General features: G+C 37.5%; 1 protein-coding gene and 1 long non-coding RNA gene across 2 annotated transcripts; one reads left to right on the top strand and one right to left on the bottom strand.

Annotated features, from left to right (window-relative positions):
* Positions 1–309: 309 nt before the first annotated feature.
* Positions 310–20158, bottom strand: nfx1 (nuclear transcription factor, X-box binding 1). The gene is made up of 23 exons (XM_008396641.3): positions 19939–20158; positions 14944–15783; positions 13068–13229; positions 12813–12890; positions 11462–11567; positions 10386–10457; positions 10137–10276; positions 9830–9929; positions 9531–9748; positions 8435–8532; positions 8323–8353; positions 8162–8244; positions 7383–7491; positions 7115–7234; positions 6368–6447; positions 6054–6284; positions 5375–5448; positions 5201–5302; positions 3958–4095; positions 3776–3842; positions 2447–2592; positions 2263–2367; positions 310–1008 (listed from the first exon to the last, which is right to left on the bottom strand). The coding sequence occupies exons 1-23, from the start codon at positions 19955–19957 to the stop codon at positions 936–938; spliced, it is 3192 nt and encodes a 1063-aa protein (XP_008394863.1). The 5' UTR covers positions 19958–20158; the 3' UTR covers positions 310–935.
* LOC145549426 (uncharacterized) lies at positions 20076–22256 on the top strand. The gene is made up of 2 exons (XR_014085402.1): positions 20076–20191; positions 21198–22256. It is a non-coding gene; the product is annotated as an uncharacterized LOC145549426 (long non-coding RNA).
* Positions 22257–23932: the final 1676 nt, after the last annotated feature.

Raw genomic sequence — 23932 nt, 5'->3', positions numbered from 1 at the left:
TATCCAAACTAAACATTTAATTTCCAAACTACATATTTAGTTAACATTTTTTTGCTAGCTTAACTTTACAAACATTGCTGTGCAGATCTATGCAAGTTTCTTTGAAATAAAGTGATTTTACATTAGAATTTATTTTATGAGCTTTCCATTTACTATAGTTTTAGTTGAAATTCTTTAAAACATTCCTGCATTAAAATATCATAAACATCTAATAGTTGAATTTAATAATTAAAATGTTTGTAACATTTACTTGCGTTAGAAAAATCTACTTCTGCATTTAAAAAGTCAGGAAATTGAACAGTAGAGGCATTTCTTGGTGGTTTTCTCAGATTTATTGACATGTGATCGGGTACATCTGGTTTAATAAAGAGGAATCTTTCTGTTGTAATCTCAGGAATAAAAATATGATTCATCGGCTTCAGCCTCATCCGCCGCCGCCTCGGCGTCCTCAGGTACGCTGCAGCAGGCCGACCTCAAAACGCCTCCAGAAGGTTTTCGGGAGGTGCAGCCCTCCATCTAGGTCAAAGTGTTTGTGTTCCCACAATGTTTTCTTTCCGCAGTGCAGCCCGCTCCCTCCATGAGGTTTTTACAACAGCAGCCTTGGCTCAACACCGACAGAAAGATCAAAAGACATTTTACTGCTCAGAATAAAGCCTGCCGTTTGGTTTAAGGACCATAAGCTGGAGAGAACACCTGCTGTTTTAAACGAATCTCTGCATTTGAAGATGATAATATCACATAAAATGAATTTACTAAATTGCACACAAACTGATTTTCAAAGGGATTCCTGCTGAGCATGGATGAATTTGAGTAGATCATGGGATTTGTAAATAATCTGAATATAACTTTAGATGATCACATTTCTCAGATTGTTTTAGTCGGATGAAAAGTGAAGTAAACAAGCAGCTCTTGAGGTTTTTCCTCTTCACTCCTTCTCAGTCCTGAACATCAAAATAATCTATCACAGGCTCCTCTTTCACCATCTTTGACCAGCTTCCACCCGCAGCCCTACGAGAGGAATCAGAAAGAAAAAATATCAGCCTAATTGAACCTTAATCTAATTATGTTATAATGAGGAGCAACTCGCTGCAACAATGTCACAGTGATGCATTTTAATCGGTTTTATGTGATAGACAAAAACTGTTTTCACTGAAAAACAAAATGTTACCAAGTGTTTTTGTCTAGTTTCCAGTGCAAATATCTTGGTACACTTCAAACTAACTTATAAGAAAGTCTTCAACAAGAAATATAAGCTTGTTTCAAGTCAATGATTCTTTAATATTGGTTTAAAAGAAGTACTAGTTCCACTTGAAGATTATTTAATTTATAATAAGACATTTTCCCACATTAAAAGTGAAAACATCTGCTGGTGGTGTTAGTATTTAGATATTGTTTACTTGAAACAAGCTACTATATCTTGTGAAAAATAACTTCAAAGTTAGTTTTGTCTTATTTCAAGAGCACAAAAGGTGTTTGCACAACAAAGGAGACAAAATACTTGGAAAGATTTTGTGTTTTTGCAGTGAAGAAAAAGCAACGTGGTTTTAAAGTTTCACTCCAAAAACATGAAGTCTTACCAAGTATATTTGTCCAGTTTCTAGTGTAGATATCTTAGTAGACTTAAAAGCTAACTTACATTAACATTTCAGCAAGATATACAAGCTTTTTTTTTTACTAAACTAGTTCCTTAGTATTGAGAAAAACGTTTGTTCCAATAGCAGATTATCCAACTTATGAGATATTTTTCCCATATTATAAATGAAATAATTTTCCAGTGGAACTAGCGCTTTATAAATCAATATTAAGGTATTATTTACTTAAAACAAGCTCCTATAGTTTGCAGAAAAGTTTCTTAAAAGTTAGTACACTTGAAATAAGACAAATCTAAGATATCTGCACTAGAAACTTGCCAAAAATACTTGGTAAGATTTTGTGTTTTTGCAGTGTAATGAACATTTAACACAGAAACTAGAAGACATTTTAAATATACAAAATAAATAAACAAAAATACCAATAAGATTAACTATGCAGACTGTGTAAACAAAATTGTCTTTCAAAATAAGAGCAAGACGGACAGAAGACTTTTTCATCCAGTTATTGGTAGAAAGAGAAAAAAGAAAAACAAGCTATAAATCCTGCAAATGGAAACGACTGATTAATTGATTTATTGTTTACTGCAACATGCCTACATACAAACAAAAAAGTTAAGTTTGGGTCTCAACTAAAATGTCAGAAAGTCTTTAATCATGGAGGATGACTCACTTGCTGCTGTGCTGCTTGATATGAGCGATGGGGGGAGGCGCCCGCGCCGCCGTCTCCCTCTCTATCAGCGCCGTCAGGGTCGAGCTCGGACAGGCCGACTTCCCTCTGCCAACACAGATACACAAGCTCAGAACCATAATCGGCGCTGCCGCCGCCGGGCCGCCATATCTGCTGGCAGACGTACTTGTGGGCGGTGATGACGACATTCCGTTTGGGCTCGCTGTCGTAGCTCACGCTTTCGACGGCGTAGACCTCGGCCAGCTCGTGGATGATCTTCCGGTGCTCCCTGTTCATCGGCGGGAAGCAGTGGCTCCTCTTCGGCTGCTTTCCCTGCATGCATCAGTGATGAGGATGAGCCACAGAGAAGCGATTCAGGCCTGATGAAGATGATTTCTGACAGTTTAATGCTGAATAATTGCTGGGATTTCTGCAGAAACCCATGCAGATGTAGCTACTAATAAACGCAGCTCAAGATGTTTCTCCCTCATTATATGTTTTGGATTTTTAGAAACATTTACTGAGAATAAAAACCTTTTTTTATTGATCCAGAATATTTTTAAATATCCAGAGCACAGAGTCCTTTCCATTTAGCTTGAAATATTAAATATTAACTACAGATTCATGGTAAATAACTGTACAGCAAGCAGGGTTTAAATGTTTAATCTGCAAAAACAAGCTGGGAAGAATGAACAGGGGTAGGAAACAAGAAATTAAAAAGGCCAGAACAAAGGAAGTAAGGTAAGAAGGAAGGAAGTAAGTAAGGAAGCAAGAAAGGAAGGAAGGAAATAAGCAAGTAAGGAAAACGTATAGGACACAAGAAGACGACAGAAGGAAGTAAGGAGGGATGAAGAAATGAAGGGAAGAATGAATAACGGGAAGGTGAAAAAAGTGAGGGAAGAAGGAAGGAAAGTAAGAATGAATGAAGGAAGAGAAGAAGTAAGGAACGAAAATAGTAGAGGAGTTGGCGAAGGATGAGGAAAGGAATGAAAGAAGAAAGAAAGTGAAGAAGTAAATGAAAGAAGTAGGACACAAGGAACGAAGGAAGGGAGAAAGGAAAGAAGTAATGAAAGAAGAGAGTGAAGAAGACAAGGAATGATGAGGACTGAAGGAAATGAAAGAAATACAAGGAAAGAGGACACAAGGGAGGGAAGAAGGGCACAAACAAGGGAAGATTGAATGAACAGGGGTAAGACAGAAGGATGGAAGGGATCAAGGATAAGAGTAAAAGAGTTAGGATACAAGCAAGGAAGGACTAAAAGATGGCAAAGGACACAATGAAGGGTGGATGGAAGTGTGGACAAAAAGAAAGGGTAATAAAAGTATGACACAAGGACAGAAAGAAAACATGATTTAGACCAAAAAGTCATTTTTTCTACCACATTCTCATTTTCTCATTCCATCTTTTTCTAAATATAATCGTCTCCATTTGTCTACTTTTGTCCCAAAGGCAAAAAAAAAAAAGCAAATCTTCAAAAACCTCCACAGGTAAATTCATATCAGATCGTGATGCTACCTTATTGGCGAGCTCAACAAGATTCTTGATCTCTTCCTCTACCTCAGCGAGGAACTTCGGGTCCTTCCTGAAAGCAGAGTCATGCTGCGTTTTACTGCGACGACCCACTTTATGTTTTCTGCTCCTGGGACGTAAATTAAAAGATGAGGCGTCCTCAAAAACCCAGGAGCCAAAGGTCAAACCTGGCGTCCTCCTTGAGGCTGTCGCTGTAAACGGAGGAGGAGCGAACGTTGAAGGGGTCGGAGGAGGAGTCGATCTGCAGCGCCTCAGCCAGACGCCGGTTTCTCTCCAAAGTGGCGCATTCTTGATCGCACTCGAGTCTGAAATCACAGCGCTTTTAAAAACTCTGCTCACCTCCAACTAAAACCAATACCTGTCATAAAAACGACTGAAATCAGCTCTAATGGTAACTTTAATGGTAACTTCAATGAGATTCCAGGTGACACACAAAAAGTGTAAAGAAAAGAAAATTGGGTTTTCTTTTTTTACAATAAATATTGTACAATATTTGTTGTACAACTGTATTGTACTGGACAATAAATCAGTTATACATATATATAAATATATATTATATGTAATATATAACTGAAATTCAATCCAGAACTGCACAGCTTTCTGGGGAATGTAGGCAGAAGAAAGACGAACCACTCAACCTCTTTCTGCTTGCTAAGTAAGAGGTTGGTGGAATGTACTCACTGCTTATTCTTTGGTTACCTAGCAACTCAACTGCTCATTCTTTGGTTACCTAGCAACAACCTGCTGAGTAACTGCCACCACTGTGCCTCAATATGTCTGATTAAAAATAAAAAACAAAATGGATTTAAAACTATGGATAAAACAGTAAATGTCGTGCACTAGTTTGGCAGGATTTCAGATATTGAAAACAAAAAAACTAATCAATAATTATCGATATTGACTGGTATGAAATGCTTATGTCGTGATGTGATTTTCAGTCATATCGCCCTAGTGTTACTGGATGACATGACTGCAAAACACTCGAAACTAGACTGGAATGAGACTATGTACAAGCTTATTAGATTAATCACGATGAATCAGTAATTGAAATAATCATCAACTAATTTAGTAATTGATTAACTGTTGAGTGAAGTACAAGGAATAATAAAAAAAAAAAGCAATGTGCATAAAGAACAACACTCTCTGAGCCTTAATTAGACACTCAAGGCCAGGATTTGAGGATCCCTTCCCTAGAGGTTCAAAGATGGTGGAGATAAACAACTACCAGTTGTTTTCAGTTGTATAATTGTCTAATTCACGTTGGTTTATCACAGCATATTCCAATAAAATACACTGAGATTTTGGTTGCAACATGACTCAGACGTAAAAAAAAAAAAAAAAAAAAAAAAAGCCTAAGTATTAGGTATTAATACTTAGAAAGCCACTGTAAAATGTTTTGTTTTCCTCCACCTGGTCTGTTTCACCTCCTTCTTGGTGAGGAGCGGGCCGATGTCCATGGAGTCGCCGAGCTGCATGTCAGAGAGTTTGCTGGCCATCGCGATGGCTGCGTATCTATGGAGGAAATGTTGCAGAAGAATATTTTAACTGCAAAACAGAAAGAAAGTGACTAAAGTGAGAAGTTACCTTTGATAGGAATTAGCAGCTTCTGTGCAGGCAACACTTTCCTTCCTCCGACCACAGTCGCACTGGAGCGCTACCTGATGAGAACATGAGTCCAAAACTATGTTAAAAGTAATTTAAGCAGTAGTGATGTTTTGATCTAAAGCAGGGGTGTGCAAAGTTTTTCCAAAATTGTTCAGTCAAAAGTACTTGTGGATTGAAAAAATGAAAATTAAACTAACATCAAGCAAATAGTCATTTAATTTTTATTGTTTTTTTAAGCAAAGGCATGCTATTCATCGTAGACGCAAACATAAATGTGATTTTGATGTGTTAAAAGAAAGAAAATTAGTTTTCAAATTGTTTTGAGCTTGATTGAACAAATTTTTTTCTCAGTTATAAGAAGATTTGGATCCCTCTTTTTAAAAACATTTAATAAATTCAATAAAAGCTGATTTTTGTGGAGCAATGTTGGCTTTTCAATAAAAGTCTCTGAATGAACGTGGTTCTCATTGTTGAACCTTATAAATTATGTTGGTAACAACTTTACGCAAATTAAAAATATCACTTAGATCATTCTTAATCCAGCCACAAAATGGCCCCCGTGCCGCACTTTGGACAACCCCAATCTAAATTAAACATTTGCTATGTTGCAGCAGGTTTGTTTTTTTGTCAGAAAAGTTTCACAGAAAGTGGTCTGTACCTTGGCAGTGCAGGTAGTGCGTGGGCAGCTGCTGCCTCTGTGACACGGAGCCGCGCATGGGTGACCGCAGTCCGGCCGGGGCAGCATGCACGGCTGCTGGCAGCCGCCCTCTGGCAGGCAGTCTGCGCGGTGGCAGAGGCGTTTGCAGCGGTGCATTTCACAAGGCAGCATCTTATTACACGTCAGACCACAGGAAATGTCTTGCAGGTGACACGGGATGTTGCTGCGTTGCTGTGGAGCCAAGGAACAAGCTTACTGCAATAATAATAAATGAATGAAACTAAAATAACTCGCTGGCCTTTGTGGGGTTTTACCTCATGCTTTCCCATGCACCATTTCAGAGTGAGGTATGTGCAAGGCGGGCATTTGTCCTCGCTGTGGCAGTTGTGAAACACTAAATCAGAGGAAGAAAAAAATGTTACAATTTCTTGTTTAAGGCTGCAACTAACAATTATTCTGATGATTAATCAAACATATGAGAAAATAATTGCCACAATCTGCAGATTTTCCATTTGACCACTTAATCCTTTTTTGAATATATACATTAGTAGATGCAAATAAACTGTTAATTCATCACATTTATTGTCTAAAATGTAATAATATTGCATTTCTTTAATGTACGCATTATTAATTGCATCTTAAAAAAATACTTCTACCATCAACATATGAAGTTTATTATTAAATTTTTTAGATTAACTAAATATTAATTTAATAGCAAAAGGTGCTGAATAGGAGATTTTTTTTTTCTTACAGAAGCAAAAACTTTGCATGTAAAGCTACCAATATTGTACATGAGGAGTTCTGGGAATAACATTTACAAAAAATATGTTTGTTTTTTTATCTTAAATGAAAGATATATGATTTTTTTGTACAGTTTTGGCTTAATTATTGCTATGAGAAGGTTGTTCTTACAATAAATCCAATTTTGTTTAGTCTTTATGCTCCAGTTAATGCAATTATTATTGCAGCAAGCATAATTATTTGAACAATCGATTAATCGTGTTTAATCCGATTAATCGTTTCAGTCCTAATCCAGTTTAAAGCTGCAGAGGACGTCTTACCTGGATGGTCACACTCGTGTCTTCTCAAGCACAGATTTTTGCACTCGGGCGGTTTTGTGCCACAGGAAATTGGAGGGTACAACACAGAAGCGCCACAGTGACACGTCAGCTCATCAAAACCTGCCAACAGGAGGAGTCGTAACAAACTCAGAGCCAAACATAACACCACACAAAAAAAACAGAGAAATGATGTGAGAACTTTAAACTGGGTCTTGGTGTTTATCTATGTGTTGTTTTAGAGGTTTGGCTGCAGAATAAAATGTCTCACTTGACTGCCAGCAGGGCTCGCAGTTCCCTTTGTGGCACGGCTCCTGGCAGCGGTGGAGGCCGCAGTTCAGCTTGTAGCCGCAGATCATGGGGCATCTGTGATCTGCGTTCTGGATGGAGACAAAATACCAAACTCATTTTGCAGTTCAGACAAACTTTTAACTCGTTTTACAAAAGTTTTCATTCCTCTTAACCTTTTTTCACATTTTGTAACAACCACAAGCTTCCATGCGAGTTGTTCGGATTTTATGTGACAAAACGAAGTGATGAATAAAGAGGCAGAAAAATCTGGATCAGAAAAGAAAAGACTGAATAGAGCCGCAAGACATTTCCACATTTCCAGAAAGAGATATACAGACATTGAGGAGTCAAAAGACGAAGAAAAAAAATGGACGAATGGCTTGATGGATAAAAAGAAAAAGGGAATGGATTGACTTGTGGACAGATGGACAAATATGGAGAAAGAGAAAGATGGATTGATTAATGGACAGAAGGATAAATAAAGAGATGCAAGGATGAATTAAGAGATGGAAGGATTAATAAATAGACAGGCAGACAAATAAAAAGATTAATAAGTGGATAGATGGATGAATAAAGAGATGAAAAGATTGATTGAGGGATGAATAAAGAGATAGATTGATGGACAGCCTGACAAAGAGCTGGATCTCTCTCACAGTCGTCTTGGTTCAGCTAAAGGACATCATATGTCATATTTCTGGGTCCAGCGACCCAAATGGCTTCAACCGGGCCGAACCGGAGTCCAGATTACTGCAGACTCACCACACAGCAAAGCTCTCCACACTTGTGCCGACCACAGGAGCGCTTCTTGTTGCATCGTCTCTCACACGTGAAGACGAGCTCGTCTGCATGGAGACAGGAGACATTTACAACAGGAAGTGACATAGGCAGTAATGTCATATTTCACTCTGCTAAAATGTTACCTTCTTTTTGAATATTTTCACATGGAACCTCCTGAAATTAAAGGAGAGTCTTTACAGATTGAGAGTTTTAAAAACTTGAAAACGTATCTGCTGTGATGACGTTGCGGCCCACCTTGGTCTTGGCGCCACAGCGGCACCTGATGGTGGAGGTCAAAGTGCACGGCCCACAGCTCCCCTCATGGCACAGATTCTGACACAAATGGATGGTGTCTGAAAAAAAACGAGATCACAATCTGGAGATATGCTTCAAAAACAATGCCAGCAGACTTCTGATTATGCACTTCCTGTTTGTAGTGAAAAACTACCACAATGGACCAGCAGGAAGACAGAGAACAGATTTTAAAAATAAATCTCAAAGATAAAGGTTAACGTCTGCAGGAAGATGAAGAGGTAAATTAAGGGAGTTCTTGATTTTGTCAACATTTGATCAAACTTTTTAGAAAAAGATTAACTGTTCATGTTTGGTTGCATAAATTTCCACAGTTTCTTTTGTGAAGCCAACAATTTAAATCATTTCTGCTCCTCATCTGCATTGGACTCACAGCTGCAGCTTGTAAAACTCTTGAGGATGCGCCTCCTATTTATGTATTGCAAAAGCTTTAATAGCGAATGTACCCACTTATATTTCAAACCATTTATCATACCCTATCAGTACAAACAGTGCAAAATCGCAATCTTCCTAAGTACTTTTGTCTAGTTTCTAGTATAAATGTCTTCGTACTCTTGAAATAATAACAAACTAACTTAAAAGTAACTTTTTCAGTAATTTAAAAGCAACTTTTTTGGAGTCAATTTTTCCTTAATATGGATTAAGAAAAAGTGTTAGTTCCACTGGCAGATTTTTATCACTTATGACATGGGAAAGGCTTCTTGTAATACATTTTTACAAGTGAAATAATTTACCAGCAGATTTTGTACTTTTTTAAAATCAATATTGATGAATTACTGATTCAAAGCAAACTCCTATATCTAGCAGAAAAGTTGTCGGTAAGTTAGTTTCATATTATTTCAAGTGAATTAAGATATTTGCTCTAGAAAATAGACAGAAAATACTTGGCAAGATTTTGTGATTTTAACAAAAAATAAAAATAAAAGCATGATGATCACTAAACTGTTGAGTCAAACAACATCCAACATGACATGACAAACATCTTTGAGTCCAAAATCATGGATTCAAAAGCTTCAAATGTTTGCAAAACATTCCTTACCGTTGGAGCCACAAGGCAGAGGTTTGTTGCACGTCTTTCCGCAGGACGGGATGGGATCGGAGCAGCTGCGCCGCTCAGAGTAGCCCAGCTCCAGGAGTTTGGAAAGCGGCGTTTGACCGCAGGGACACGTCTTAACCAGGCTGGGGGAGCGCGGGCACGGCTGGCACGGCCCGCGGTGGCACACCTGCTGGCACCGGTGAGCTTCACAATTCAACATCCTGAGCAGAAAACGGGCTCCGGTCACCAAAGGAGAACCTCTGTGGACGACTCCATGCCATTTCCACAGCATAGACACTTACTTGGAGCAAACCTTTTGACAGGAGAAATGTCCCGCGCCATCAAATCCGTCTTTATCTGTGCCGCACAGGACGGTACGAGGCGTCACCCCACAGTAACAAACTAGAGGAAAGAGTATAAAGACAGAAATTTTTTTCCTCAAACAGTTCTGTGTCCATAATTGCCAAAATAGTTTCCATTTTTATCAGTTTTTAATCTAATCTGCTACAATATCTTAAATGCCATCTTGTCTCATCATAAATCATTTACTTTATAGTTAAAATGAAAATGAATAAAAATAAACCGCGTTTTGTGCCTGAGGAGACTCACCCTGCTGAACCTGCTGCTGGCAGGGCTGACACGCCCCGCTGTGGCACACCTGAGCGCAGGAGTGTTCACCACAGTTGAGCAAAGCCCCACAGACTGAGCCACACTGCAGGACTGAGGCCTGGCCGCAGCGCATTGGCTGACTAAAGCAAAATAAACATCGAAAGCATCAAACAGGCTGACAAATTATCCAATAGTAAGGAAGTACTAATAATAAAAAAGGCCAACATGAAGATGTTTTTGTGCTTTTACCTCATCTTCCCACAGACGCAGGACTTTGTGACAAAGGCAGGACATGAAGGACAAGGTCCAGGGTGGCACAAGCTGAGAGGATACATCACAAAGTCACCAAAACACATTTTACTGGGATTTTATGTGGCAAACCAGAATAAAGCCCTTTTCCACTAGTATAAGAAACAAATCAATTAACTGTAGATAAATTACAACAAGCGCCATAATTTCCATTTGGACAACAATCATTTGATATAGTCGAAAAGTTGGGATTTTCATACCAAGTATTTGCACTGCCTGCCACTTTTACCCGTTTTTCTTTTCGATTCTTCTAATGTAATTTTGTTACATTTTGCTCATAATCCATTTATTTATTATTGCTTTGTTTGGGTATTTGGGATACTTAAAATGTATCCAGAACTGTATCCAGTTCTGGATACAGGAACTGTATTTAACACTGGAACTGTATTCAGTTCCAGTGTTAAATATTCTTTAGAAATTAAAGCTTTTTTTTTATTCTTTGAGAGAATCCACTCACATTAATATGACATTATTATTATCACATTAGCTAAAAATGGTCTTAAAATGACAATATCATTTGCGGCAATAATTTCTGGGACAATTTGTTGTCATGGCAGGTTTTGTAGTTACAGCTCCAGAAATCTAGCGTTCGTTTTTACTCAGCCGTTTTTAGCCAATACTCTAATCATTAACATCATCTTTCTTTATTCAAGACGCATAAGAAAGTTCACAGCAAACAGGACAAACTAAAATCCACAGGCATGTGCCTGTGTTGCATGCACATGCATGTCTAATCATACAACTCATGAATCCTTTTGCATATCCTGTTCTGCTCATGTTTAAATAGCTGATTTCACTTTATCTGACCCTTATTTTTCATGTTCCACCTCAGAAACAAGAGGTGGAACATGTCCTGGATGTCATTCTGGCACAAAGGATCTAATTTCTAGCCTCTAGTTCTTTCCCAGCTGTAGAAATGCAGCGCTGTGTTCGTTCTCTCGTCTGATCACCTAAGTATTCCTCAACATTCAGTCCTGTCCTGCAGCTCAGAGTGTTGTTGTGTTTTCACAGCTCACATGTTACAGGGGTGGTTGCAGTCCGTTCCGCTCCGTTTCTTCCCACACATGTCACCGCAGCTGTGGGGAATCTCACTGCGCTGCCACTCGGGGTTCGTCACTTTGCCTGCCGATCAACGGAAAGAAAATCTCAGCTCCAGCAGATGAGAGGAAACTGACGTTTAACAAAATTACTGCATCGTATTTCTAATAGTTAGTTGAATATGTAATAAAAATATTTAGTAAAAAACACACATTGCTGTGTGATTAGGATGAGTGGGATGTGTTGTTACACGTTTATGTTTAAAAATAGGGAAAAAAATTCACTTTAAAAACATTAAATTTATTGTTGAAATTGCCAGTGACCAAATTGAAGAAAGCAGGGAAGAAGGGATGAGGATGGACAGACAGATAAATGAAAAAAGGATGTATAGATGGAAGAAAGAAAGAAATATGGATGAAAGAAGAAGTTGGGGAACAAAAAGATGGACAGAAGGATAAAAGGAGGAACGAAACAATAAATATGCATAAAAGACAAGACAAGCAGATGGATGATAGATAGATGGAAAGAAAGATGGATCGATGTATAAGAGGACAGAAAAGAAAAGATGGACAGAAGAATGGATGGATGCTGAGGATGAACAAAGAAATTAAAGAAGGATAGATGGATGGATGAATGGATAAAACAAGAAACGAGGATGGATGGAGGAGAAAAAGATTGCAGAAGGACAAAAGAAAGGAAGGATTGACAAAAAAAAGGACAGATGAAGGAAAAGATGGACGAAAGAACAAAAGAAGGGATAAATAAAGGTGATGGATGATGGATGAAAAGGCAGCTAATGGACAGAAAGATGAAAGATGGATAGACATGTAAAGAAATGGACAAATAAGACAGACGGATGGATGGATGAGGATAGACAGAAATGAAAGAAGGATGATATATGGATGGATAAAAGGAGGAAAGAAAGAAAAGAAGGACATGGGGATGGACCGAGAACAAGAACATGGACAAAAGAAAGAAAGTACAGATAAAAGAGATGGATAGATGCATAGAAGAAAAGATGAGCAAATTGATGACAGATGAAAAGGTAGATGTTGGACAGAAAGATAAAAGATGGATAGACATGTTACAGAACGCACAAAAGAAAAGAGGAACGGAGGGATGAATGATGGATAAATGGATGATGGACAAATAAAAAAGACAGATGAAACAAAGAAAATATGGATGGGAGGATAGATAAAAGATGGATGGATCAAAAGACAGATAACAAATGTAACAAAGTTATTTTCCCACTCGTTTTCCAAACCTGGAAAACTATTAAATCAAACTCCAGGCATTTTCCAGGAGAAGGAGCAGCTCGTCGTCTCTCACCACAGAAGCAGAAGTAGGTGGTGGGGTGTTTCAGCGCCACGTTCTGGCAGGCGGGGCAGCGCCACCCTTCAGCAGAATCTGACCGAAACAGAACCAGCAGCTCAACGTGAGGTCAAGTCAGAGTTACAAAACAAAAACCACCTGCTCCTTCTTTTCAAATCGCTACAAAGCACAGCGTGCTGCAGAATCAGCAGGAATCACTTATTCTGAATCAGGGTCGCGTTCTGCATGCGTGTGCGTGTGTGTGGGCCGTACCGTCCGCCTGCGAGGCCGGGGACCGGGCCCACTTCTTGATGCAGTTCAGATGGAAGACGTGGAAGCAGCTGTGGCAGCTCCACACCGGGGCCATGACCCGGATGACTTCGCAGCACACCATGCACTCGTACTTCTCCTCGGACAGCTGCTCGATCAGGCACCCTGCGGAGAACAGAGCGCACAGGAAACCCGACCTCAATGCCCAGACACAGAGGTCAGAGGTCAACTTAACCCAGAGGGGGTCCAACTCATTTTTGTTTTGGGCCAAATCAACATCAGGAAGGTCTCTTAAAGGGCCAGTTGTGCCAGAATGTATTAATGAAACCAGTTAAACTGTTAAAATATAAATAAATTCTTAAAATTAAATAATATTGAACATCTTTTCAGCTCCTCCAGGATTTCATAATTCTTTTTTGTGATTTTTTGCAATAAAAAAATCAAAGTGTTTGTGGTACCAATTTGGAAATATTTGCAACATTTGCTCTTATTTGTACCTTTGTGGAATATAATATGACTAAACAATTAAGGCTGAGGCAGCTGTTCAGCACAGGTAAAAAGCTTTTAATTTTTGAGAAAAATCTGCAATAAACTCCCAATTATGAGGTAGTGCAAGTAATTCTCAAGAAACTGGAGGAACTGATTGATATAATTTGGCAGTAAGCAGAGAAAACCTGCATTGATTTGATAACATAATATTTAAGCACATTTAGTGTTTAGTCTAGAATCTAGAGGGCCACATAAAAAAGCTATAGCGGGTCAGATGTGGCCCACGGGCCTCGATTTTGACACCTGTGACTTAACCCATTTAAGGCAACGTTCACACTGCAGCCTGAAGTGATCCAGATTTTTCACAGTTGAATGCTTAAAGTCTTTCTACTATAATAGGTTTTTGCCAGGTTTTTCCATGCATGTTGATATCTCCTTTGTGAAGTTTTCCATCTTTTTCTTTAGGATAGAAATGCACCACAAACCTGTGTGCGAAATAGAAAAGCAAAACCGGTCAAACATGAGCTTTCCATCTAAACAGAAACTTCCCGTTAGAAAGAAAGAAAGAAAAAAATACATCCAAACTATTTGGACTATTATTTTCACGGGGTGATAATGTCATCTGACGGTTTGATTGTGTGATGCATACAAACTCGTTTGTGTGTTATTTTGATTTGTTTAACCAAGTTAAACAAACAATCGTTAAACGGACATTGAACATGTCAGGACAAAATGTGCTGCAAATTACGTGGAGGAAGTGGCAGTTTAGTTTCAAATCCAGCAATATTGTCCACTTTAATGTATTAGAGATGAACTTTTATCAGATTTTTTTTTCTTTTTTAATCTAAACTCAAAACAAAGTGCCTCAAAAACCATGTCGCTGGTGCTAGGACTGGATGATATGGCTAAAAACAAAACAACAAAAACTAATAAGAGTCTCATACATCAGTAGATAATTATCGATTAGTTTTTGTTTTAAATGCTACCAAACTGGTGGCATAACTTTTCCTGTTTATCCAGTTTTCAATCAATGCTGTTTTTTATTTTTCAACAGTTATGAGGCACAGAGCTGCTGTGGCAGTTACTCCACAGGCTGTTGCTAGGCAACCTAAGAGTGAGTGAGTTGCTAGGTAACCAAAGAGTGAGGGAGTTAGTATATTTCACCAATCTTTCTTAGCCAGCTGTGAGAGGTTGAGTGGCTAAAATACATTTACCAGAATGCTGTGCGATTGTTGAGAAATCAATGTATTATCTATTGATATTGATTGTGTGTATATCGCGATATATTTTGTTATTGCGATTATATATCGGCATCTGCTACATTTAATGCAGCTATAAATGTAGCAAATGAATTGATTCCCATAATGACTGACAAAAACTGTGATCCAACCTGTTTGCGTCTCTTTGCTTTTTGGCATTTTGTCCGAGCTCCTCTGACCCGAGTTGACGCTCTGATGGTTCGTCCTTCTCCCGCCTCTTCCATGAAAAGGTTTCTGCGGCCCTGAGACTTTTCCAGATTTACAGGCGGGATTCTGAGACGCTCGGAGATGTTCAGCTCCTTCCTGCTCCCCGCTCTTTGAGCCCGAGTCCTCATGAGACGGAGGTTTTGGTGGCTTGATCGGTCCCTGACGTCGCTTTACGTCGGTGCTTTTCCTCTGTTGATCGTACGCTTGAGGTCTGCTCTTGGCGGTCTCCTCTCTGGAACCGTGAGATCTTTGATCTGGTATGGGAGTATGATCACCTTTCTCATTTTCTTCTCCCTTTCTCTGCTCCTGGTTGGTGCTTCTTGGTTTTTTAACTTGAGTTTCCAGAAAATCTCTGCTCCCGTTTTCTCTTCTCCAGTTCGGCGCATCAGGTCCTTCTGTGGAAGCGGCGTATCTGTTGCCGGCACCAAAAAGATCTGGATTCCTACCAGGTTTTGGCTGCCGGTAACCAGAACCTCTGACATTTTCATTTAAACATCTGCTTTCTTCTCTCCATCCTCTTCCTCTGCCTCTTCTCCTGGCTACATCCCCTTCTGGATAGGGAGCAGTGGCATACTGAGCGTAATTTGAATTATTTTGGCCGAATGTGTGTTTGAAACCTTGATGAAAGTTTCCATATTGCTGAGTTGGATCATAGCTGTGACTGCTGAGGTTTCTGTCGTTGTTGTGTCTGGGTCGGGTTCTTCTGGAGCTGTGGTGCTGCTGCTTGTGATGTGGCGTCCCATCTGGATTGAGGTCAGGTGGGTCTGCAGACAGAAGAGATAGCAGAGTAACTGAAGATGTCTGAGTGAAAGGAGAGAATCAGAGGGAACTGTAACAGGTTAATAGTCTCTTCACAGTGCTTCATTTTAGAAAAAAATACATTTTTCCACTTCAAATTTATTGTGTTTGTGGTGGTCAAGCATGGTGGGATGGGTTTGAGATCCCTGGTTTTCTCATGGGTAAATCTTACAACTTTATGTGTGCTCTGCCCACAATTTATTTAGTTTGTTACTTTAATTGGTTCATGTCATTATATAAAAAAACTGATTTTATCAAAAATGAAAGGAACTGTGTGATCTTTCTGTTAGTCTTTATTGAGAAAAAATTATTCAAGATAGCATAGCAAATTTAACAAAAAAAAGTGCAATTTAACATGAAAAACTGAGTAGAAAAGGTAAAAAAGAAGAGCAATCTGTAAAACTTAATAAGTACGTTTTTTGCTTTTTCAAGTACGTTTTTTCAAGTACGTTTTTTGTTAATGGAGACTGAGAATCCATTAACACTGGAACTGATTTAGTTTATCAGTTCCAGTGTTATGTGTTCTTTTGAAAATAAAGTGCATCTATCTATGGCAGGAAATCATTTCCATTAAATCAGTGTCAAAAGGTCTTGAAACAGTATTATTGTTTATCGCAATAATTCTTTAGACAATTAATCGTCCAGCAAAATTTGTTATCGTGACAGGCCTATTAACAAGTCATACAAAATGCAACAGAAGACCAAAAAAGGTCCAAATAGTTTCCATTAAGGTTAAAATCCTCAAGTTGAAGGCACTTTTTTTCAATATTCCTCTACAATATACTATAAAATTACACTGAATCAAGAAGCCTGTTTAACTTCAGAAAAAATAAAATATGTTTTGTAATTACAACTCTTTAATTTGTCTTTCAAAAGAATAAAAAAATGTCCAAACACATCAACTTCTTGTGCTAGCAGGTCAGATGTGCTCCAAAATTTTAATCTATGGAAAAGATTTTTAAAAAGTATAGAATTTCTAACCCAATAAGAAAACTAGACCTAAAAAAATAATATTGCTACTTTTCAGGTCATCCTATTATGAAAATTCAAACACATGATTCCACAAAAAAAACTGCTAAAATCTGCTTTTGTAAAAACATTAATTAGCATTTTTAGCTAAAGATTGCAAACTCAAAGCAATGAGTTAAAAAAAAAGGATTCAGTACAAAAACGTAATTATTCATGCAGTGAACGAATAAAAGAGAATTTAGTCAAGAACATATTTTAACTTGGATCTTTTGGCCCTAAAATGAACAATGTTTTTCAACAATCTTTGGCTTCTTTTGGTTAAACCAGTGTTTCTCAACCTTTTTTGGCCCAGCACCCCCCTAGCCTTTATCCAGGTCCCTCACCGCCCCCCACCAAATAATTTGTAGGCTACTTTGCACTGACCATTATTTTATCATTAATATTACTATCACTATTGTAATATATGTTTCTGTATTTATCATCAAAGATAATTGCACAGAGAACAAAAAGCCATGGGAATAGAAATTATTTTTCACAGGTGTCTTAAGAAAAATGCAATGAATGAAAATTCAAGTTAAAATTTGTAGGCCTAACAGCAGCCAATCAGAGTGGAAAAAATATTCTTGTTATGTGCCATTTTCTAGTTGTTAAATATTTCACAAAATGACCTGATAAAAGATGTTCAACATGCCAGTTTAAACTTTGATCTATTTGCAAAACGACTGAGCTCTGCAACATTAAAACATCTGTAACTACATTAATCATAGCTCTTCTTTTCTTCAGTGTTTGTCAGTTTCTGGTGGTGCAGCTCTGTGCTGCCTTCAAGAGAATGGGACATCAGAGTATCATCCATAAAACTTCACCCACATGGCATTTATTGTGCAAACCAGAGCTTTCAGTGGAAAAACAAAAGTTCCAGGTCCTTTTAATGCCATACAAATATGAGACAGAAACATGGATTATATCTTCATATCGACCTGTCTATTGATTATAGATTAATAGTTTTACTGGACAGAAATTACAAAGAACAAATCAGGTTCTTAATCAAATCCTAATGAGTCAAACTGAAAGTGTCATGGAGTCATCAGCCTCATGACATTAACACTGACATGAAAAATAATATTGAAGAAATAAATATATCAAAGCTAATTAAAAACATAAATAAGTGATCAGTTCTTTACTGTTATGGTCTGCAAGATTTATTCTCTGTACTAGATGTGGTCTCAACAAACCCAGGACACTTCAACAATATTATTTTACCTTTTATCTGGAAATAGCGTCTGTTTATTCTTGCCATACAGTCCTCTGCATTAAGTATTGCTCGAAAGGTCTTGCCATACCAATTTATTCCTCTGTATTTACTTTAGTTTCTTAGTTTATTCTTGCATTTTGTTCTTCATTCATTTTCATTTCAATTTAGTTTCCTTTGATTAGTATTATCCTCTCTTGGTTTATTGTTATGTCCACTTTAGTTTCTTTCCTGTTGCTAGATTTATTTGATCGTTTATTGACCATCAGTAATCTTCACTCATCACCTTCTGCGCCGCCTAATCGTCATGTGTTTCACATCAGGTGTTGATTTTTCACTGTTCAGCGTCGGATTCTCTGTTTTTATGCCATAATTCACATCTAGTTCGTCGCTCCGTTTTATGTCCCGCTTCTCCTTTTTTTTTTTACTCCCTATGGTGTGCAGCGTTCGGGAAACGTATCAACGCGGAAAGGGCAGACTGACATAAACCTTTTAAAACAACAGAAACAATTGCGGTATTCCGATTATTGAAATTCAAAAGTGCTGTGGTACCGTTGTTCTATCACACCCGTTTCATACCGGACCACTTACAGCACCGGTGTTAACGCTATAAAATGAACGCTCTCTATTTCTTTATTTAAATGGGTTCATTTTTCAGAGGGATACAAAGAGAGGGCATCTTGATTTTAGTAATTACATGTTTATAAGAGTGATTTTCTGTTGTCCTTCCATGGAAGCGGGCAGCCTTCAAACGGAAATAAAACACCTTTTAATATAAGTTGCTGCTTTGACATGATCACGGAACTGCCGAAACATATGTACAAAAATACCAGACAAAGTGAATCACAGCAAAGTCATCAGCCGGTGTAACGCTGAACTGATGCGGTGAAGCTACCAGTAGCAGGAGAGGATCTGCGTCAAAAGCTAACAAACACTGAAGAGAAGAAGAAGAGCTGTCATCGATACAGTTGCAGCCAAGCAAGATTTAATGTTACACAATACAGTTTTACCAAGTTGCTCAAAGTCTAAACTGGTATTGTTGTGCATATAAGGTGTAAAGTTTACCTTCGACCAAACGCCCCCCAAAGGACTCCCAGCGCCCCCCTTTTGTAAAAATGTCCGCCAGCGCTCCCTGCAGTCCTCTGAACGCCCCCCGGGGGGCGGTACCGCCCACGTTGAGAACCGCTAGGTTAAATTCACTAGCTATTTCTGTACAATCATAGTATTTTGTAAAACAATTGAGTAATTTAGCCTTTAAAGGAAGATATTTATTAAAGTTAAGAATTTTTTACGATTTTGTATGACAAACTATTCCAGGTTCCAATGTAATTTTTCCTCCTGTTAACATTTGAAACTTTCTGTCAAAATTCGGCAAACAATACTTAAAATAGTTTCTAATCTTCTAATATTGAGATTTCAGTAAACCTTGTGAACATAAATAACATAAAAATAAACACATCCCCTTCTTAAATCAGATAATAATTTATTTTAACCATCCAGATCCACTTCTGATACCCTCAGAAGTTTGTAAAACTTGACCTGCAAACCATGTTGCAGCTTTCTGGTTAAAACAGAAACCCCACTAGCTGCTCAAGCTAGAACCAGTCACATGTTCCCAGCTCCTGTTACAGTATCCAGCTCAGGTGGAAAGTCGGTTTCAAAGTTCCCAGTCACATGCATTTATGTCAGATAACGTGAGGAAAGCGTCAAAGCTCGGCTGAACAACAATCACAACATTATTCTTGATTAAAAAGTTACTGCTAACAGCTGGCTAACACAGCTAGCATAGCACTGAACTGTAAGTAAATTCGCTAATGTGGCTAATCGAGTGGCTTATGTCTGATAATTAAAATGTAACTTCAAACACTTTCACTCGCTGATATTTAGAAAGTAAAGCGGTTACCTGAAGAGCCTTCAGCCATTCACTTTGAACTCTGCTTCTCCTAAATAGGTTTAATGGCAGCAGGTTGGATCAGAGGAGTTGACAGGTCCGACCAGGCCGCCGGTGAGAAAGTCCACCTTCTCACCTGCCCTCTGCTGTTACCACTGACCGGAAATCACGATGAACCTGTATGTTATTTTCCTCTACTTAAACCCACCTAACGACACCTGCTAGCTGAAGGCTAGCAAGTAAAATGCTGTAAAGCTAACCCGAGGTAACCGGAACTTCCGAACTGGATTTTCAAAGTAAAACGGACTAAGAGAGTGAGAGACAAACTAGTAAACACCCCAAAATGTAATTACTTCGGCATATTTTTATTCAAATAAAAATAAAAAGTAGCCTTCCAAGAAAAACTCAAATACCAGCTAATCAAAACAAACTTAATATTTTGTATTTATTTAAAATTCAGTTTATCTATATAGTTATAATCCACATCATTTCTGGGCACTTTATGAGAGTCATAGACCCAAATTCATTTAAATAAACTGAATACATGTTTCAGCCTTCATACATACGTAAATTTAAGTTTGAAAGATTCAGATACAGAGTATGGTTAAGTGGCATTTTGTTGATGCTTTTGGTTCTTTTAAATTTCTTTGTACATCTGTGGAAAAAGCAAAGTAATCCCTACTAGAATCTGGCTATTTTGCATTTAAATTAAGATAATTAGACATACTTATTTTACCTCTGGCTTATGAAGCACTCGGAGGTAAAATGACTCCTTAACTCAGTCGATAAACCAATGCTGTTTCTACAACAACAACAACAAAACCTATAAGAAGAAGACGATATACCCAAGGGTGCCCACTAGGTGGCGTCTCATGTTTGTGCTTGTGTAACAGAAAGAAGAGGTTTGCCCTAAAGACCGTAAAGGAAAAATAATAACATTGCAAGGCTCTATCTCTGCATATTTACCACATTTCCTTAGCGGTGCCTGACTGTCTTCATGCAGTTCTGTGAGGGGAAGTGAAAGTGTGTGATAGTAAATAAAATTAAAAAAAAATACAGTACGTGTTAAGTTTCATAATGATATACAAGGAGAACTACGCCTCTGCTTCTTCATTGTCAGATTTATTGCTCAATGTTTGGGAAATCTTTTGCTACGTTAATACAAAACATTCAGTAGATTTACTGTGAGTACTTAGAGATATACAAATAAATATCACTTCTTCAAGTCTACAGCCTTAACCCACTGTTCCCTCTTTTCTTTATCTGCTCAGTGGATGTGGGGTTTCACTCTTCAGCTGGAGAACTGCTGCGGTTGACCTTGTGGTTCTCATGTCATGTGGTGATCAGGAGCAACTCAAGGAAACTGTTACTGGAGAGGCCAAGCATTGAGCTAACAATGCTATGGTAGCACTCTGGAGCTAAAAGTCATGACTTTACAGTTTTGATATGTTAAGAGCAAACAATGACAGGTGCATACTTAAAGGAAATGGACTTTGGAAATGTAGAACCAACACAAGCATATACATAAATGAATTAATCATGACTTTTTCTTAGTTGAAGCTCATTTTTAAAGGAATAACCCTTTCTTAAATTCATATTAATTAGAAAACATTACAGCCATATTCAGTAAGTTAAAGTGAATTGAAATCTTTATTTCAAACAAGTCAGAGATAAGACAAAATTACTAAGGAGAATACAATACCAATGAAACAGAAAACACCTTCCATATTCAGTTTGAAAAGGAGATTTTTTTTCCCTTAAATTTTTATATATTAATTACACAGAGATTGATGTTTTCAACCCCTCAGTTCTGTTCATTGATATGATTTTCTGCTCATAGTTGATTAAAATATATCAGATCAATACATTTTTAATACAGAAATGTGGGCTTACCTGCTTAAAGGTTATTTTAAATCTAATTCTAAATCTAATTCCTAATATTCTAATTTATGGAATCAGATTTCCTTAATTTTCTAAATGTTGCAGGACTGCGTTGAAAACAATGATTTCAATCTTAAATTTCAGTTGACTGGATGTTAACCACTGAAAATTAGAAAATCATTTAAAAAATCCAAACAGGTTAATTTACAGGCAGGGCTATAAACTCAGTGTACTGAAATAGCAGAGATACATTTATCAGTTTGTCTGCAAAACTGTGGAAATTTGTATTTACAAATGCAAAGAACCATTGCACAATTTTTTTAATCTTTCATGTGTGAGTTTACAAACCTAAAATACATATTTACTTTATTTATTGTTCTAGTAAAACAGTTATTTTAAATAAACTACGATGCTCTCTGATGGAGGTGGCTAAGCATTCACGCCACTGATTCTCATTTAAATGTTTCGTGTTTTCACTGGCAGTCACGTCACGGGTGGGTCTGTCTTTGGATGTTCCGCTAACACGCCAAGTTCTGCTGCAGCAGAAGCGATTTCCAAATCTGAGCTCTGCTGTCATTATTATTTTCTGTACGTCGTCTTCTGTTGCAGCGAATCACTCTGCAGGCAGAGTCCTAGCGCGCATGCGCACAGTGGCTCGTCGTCCCCGTCAACCAGGCGAAATGGGTGGGAAAGAAATGCGTGAAGTTAACGCCAACGCCCCAAAAGAAGAATGGGTTGGATTTTCAAACTAAAAGCACCACTGTTCCAGACCGACTGAGGCGCTGTTCTGTTAATTTAAATATATTTTACTTGGCCGAAAACAATATAATATGCCTGAATCTCCAAAAAAGAGTGGGACAAAAGAGTGGGACGCAAAAAAAAAAAGATTACAAGTTATTACAAAGCCTCAATGACAGTTATTGTTGCCAAGGTTCGCAAAAGCAATTATAAAGGTTTGGGATATTTTTCCCTCATTAATAAATAAAAAAGTTGATTGAAAAATGCTTTTCTATTTACTGTTGTTATGTTTGTCTGATATTAAAGTTATTTTGACAATGTTTAAGTCAGAAAGCAAAACCAATTTGTAAAGAAGCATTTTTTCCCCTCCGCAATCACAAATATTTATCTTTTAAAATGTATTTTACACACATAAATGACAAAAAACATATCTAGATATTTTAAAACTAAAAGGAAAAACAGAATAGATCCATCAAAAGTTCAGTTATCCTACAACTCTAATTGAATGGAGAAATGTGCTTTAAAATAAAGAAATATATTAACAACTCAAACATTGGACTAGTCCTGATGAGTCCTCTTATTACTTAAACCAACATACTGTATTTGGTGAGTAAATTGCAATAATTATACTTTAGTGTAGGGATGGACAGTGTTATATTTTATAAAATACATAGAAAGAAATATTAAATTATGGTTGATGTCATGGAGTAATATAAGAAATTCTAAGTAATCACATTTGCAAACCAGTGAAACCACTGATTTTATGTCTTGAATTAATTTTTAACTGCTCAAACTTTGTTCAGCCTACTAACCAGGTTCTGGTTCTGCTGGAGGTTTCTTCCTGTTAAAGGGGATATTTTCCTCTCCACTGTTGCTACATGGTTGTCTATGAGCACTAAATGCTGCAAGTCAATAACTCGATCCAGTCTTATATTGATAAAAAATTTATTTTTTAAACTAATTTGAATAATAAATTGAATTCACTGCATTGTTTGATAAGTAGAATTGATAAATGATAGAATGAAAGTGACTAAACTGAATTGAACTGAATAAGAATAAACATTTTAAAAAGTATTTATCTGATAATCAGTTCAATTCAGTTCAATAAAATGTTATTCATTTCCCAAGAGGCAATTAAAAACAATTCAAAGTACGAACAAAATAGACATATATCCACATAGAAACAGTTTAAAGAAAGTACATGAGCAGGTAATGCTAAAAATAAGAAGAATTTTAAAAACTGACATGAAGAACAGTTTTAGGTAAGGAGATGAAATTCTCTTATGCTTTTCGAAGCAAAAAAATTGTGTCAGCCAGAAAAAAATAATAAAAACAGAGTTAATTAAAAATATATATATATAATTGGAAACAATCTAAGAAGGTACTA

This window comes from Poecilia reticulata, chromosome 20 (assembly GCF_904066995.2).
Source record: "Poecilia reticulata chromosome 20, P_reticulata-male-v2, whole genome shotgun sequence".
NCBI lineage: Eukaryota > Metazoa > Chordata > Actinopteri > Cyprinodontiformes > Poeciliidae > Poecilia > Poecilia reticulata.
This window is presented reverse-complemented; position numbering and strand designations above follow the sequence as displayed.

Coding starts and splice junctions, on each gene's coding strand:
- nfx1 (XM_008396641.3), bottom strand. Junction 8,245..8,322: donor TGAAAATATTCAAAAAGAAG/GTAACATTTTAG, acceptor GTCTCCATGCAG/ACGAGCTCGTCTTCACGTGT. Junction 3,843..3,957: donor AGCCTCAAGGAGGACGCCAG/GTTTGACCTTTG, acceptor CTCTGCTTTCAG/GAAGGACCCGAAGTTCCTCG.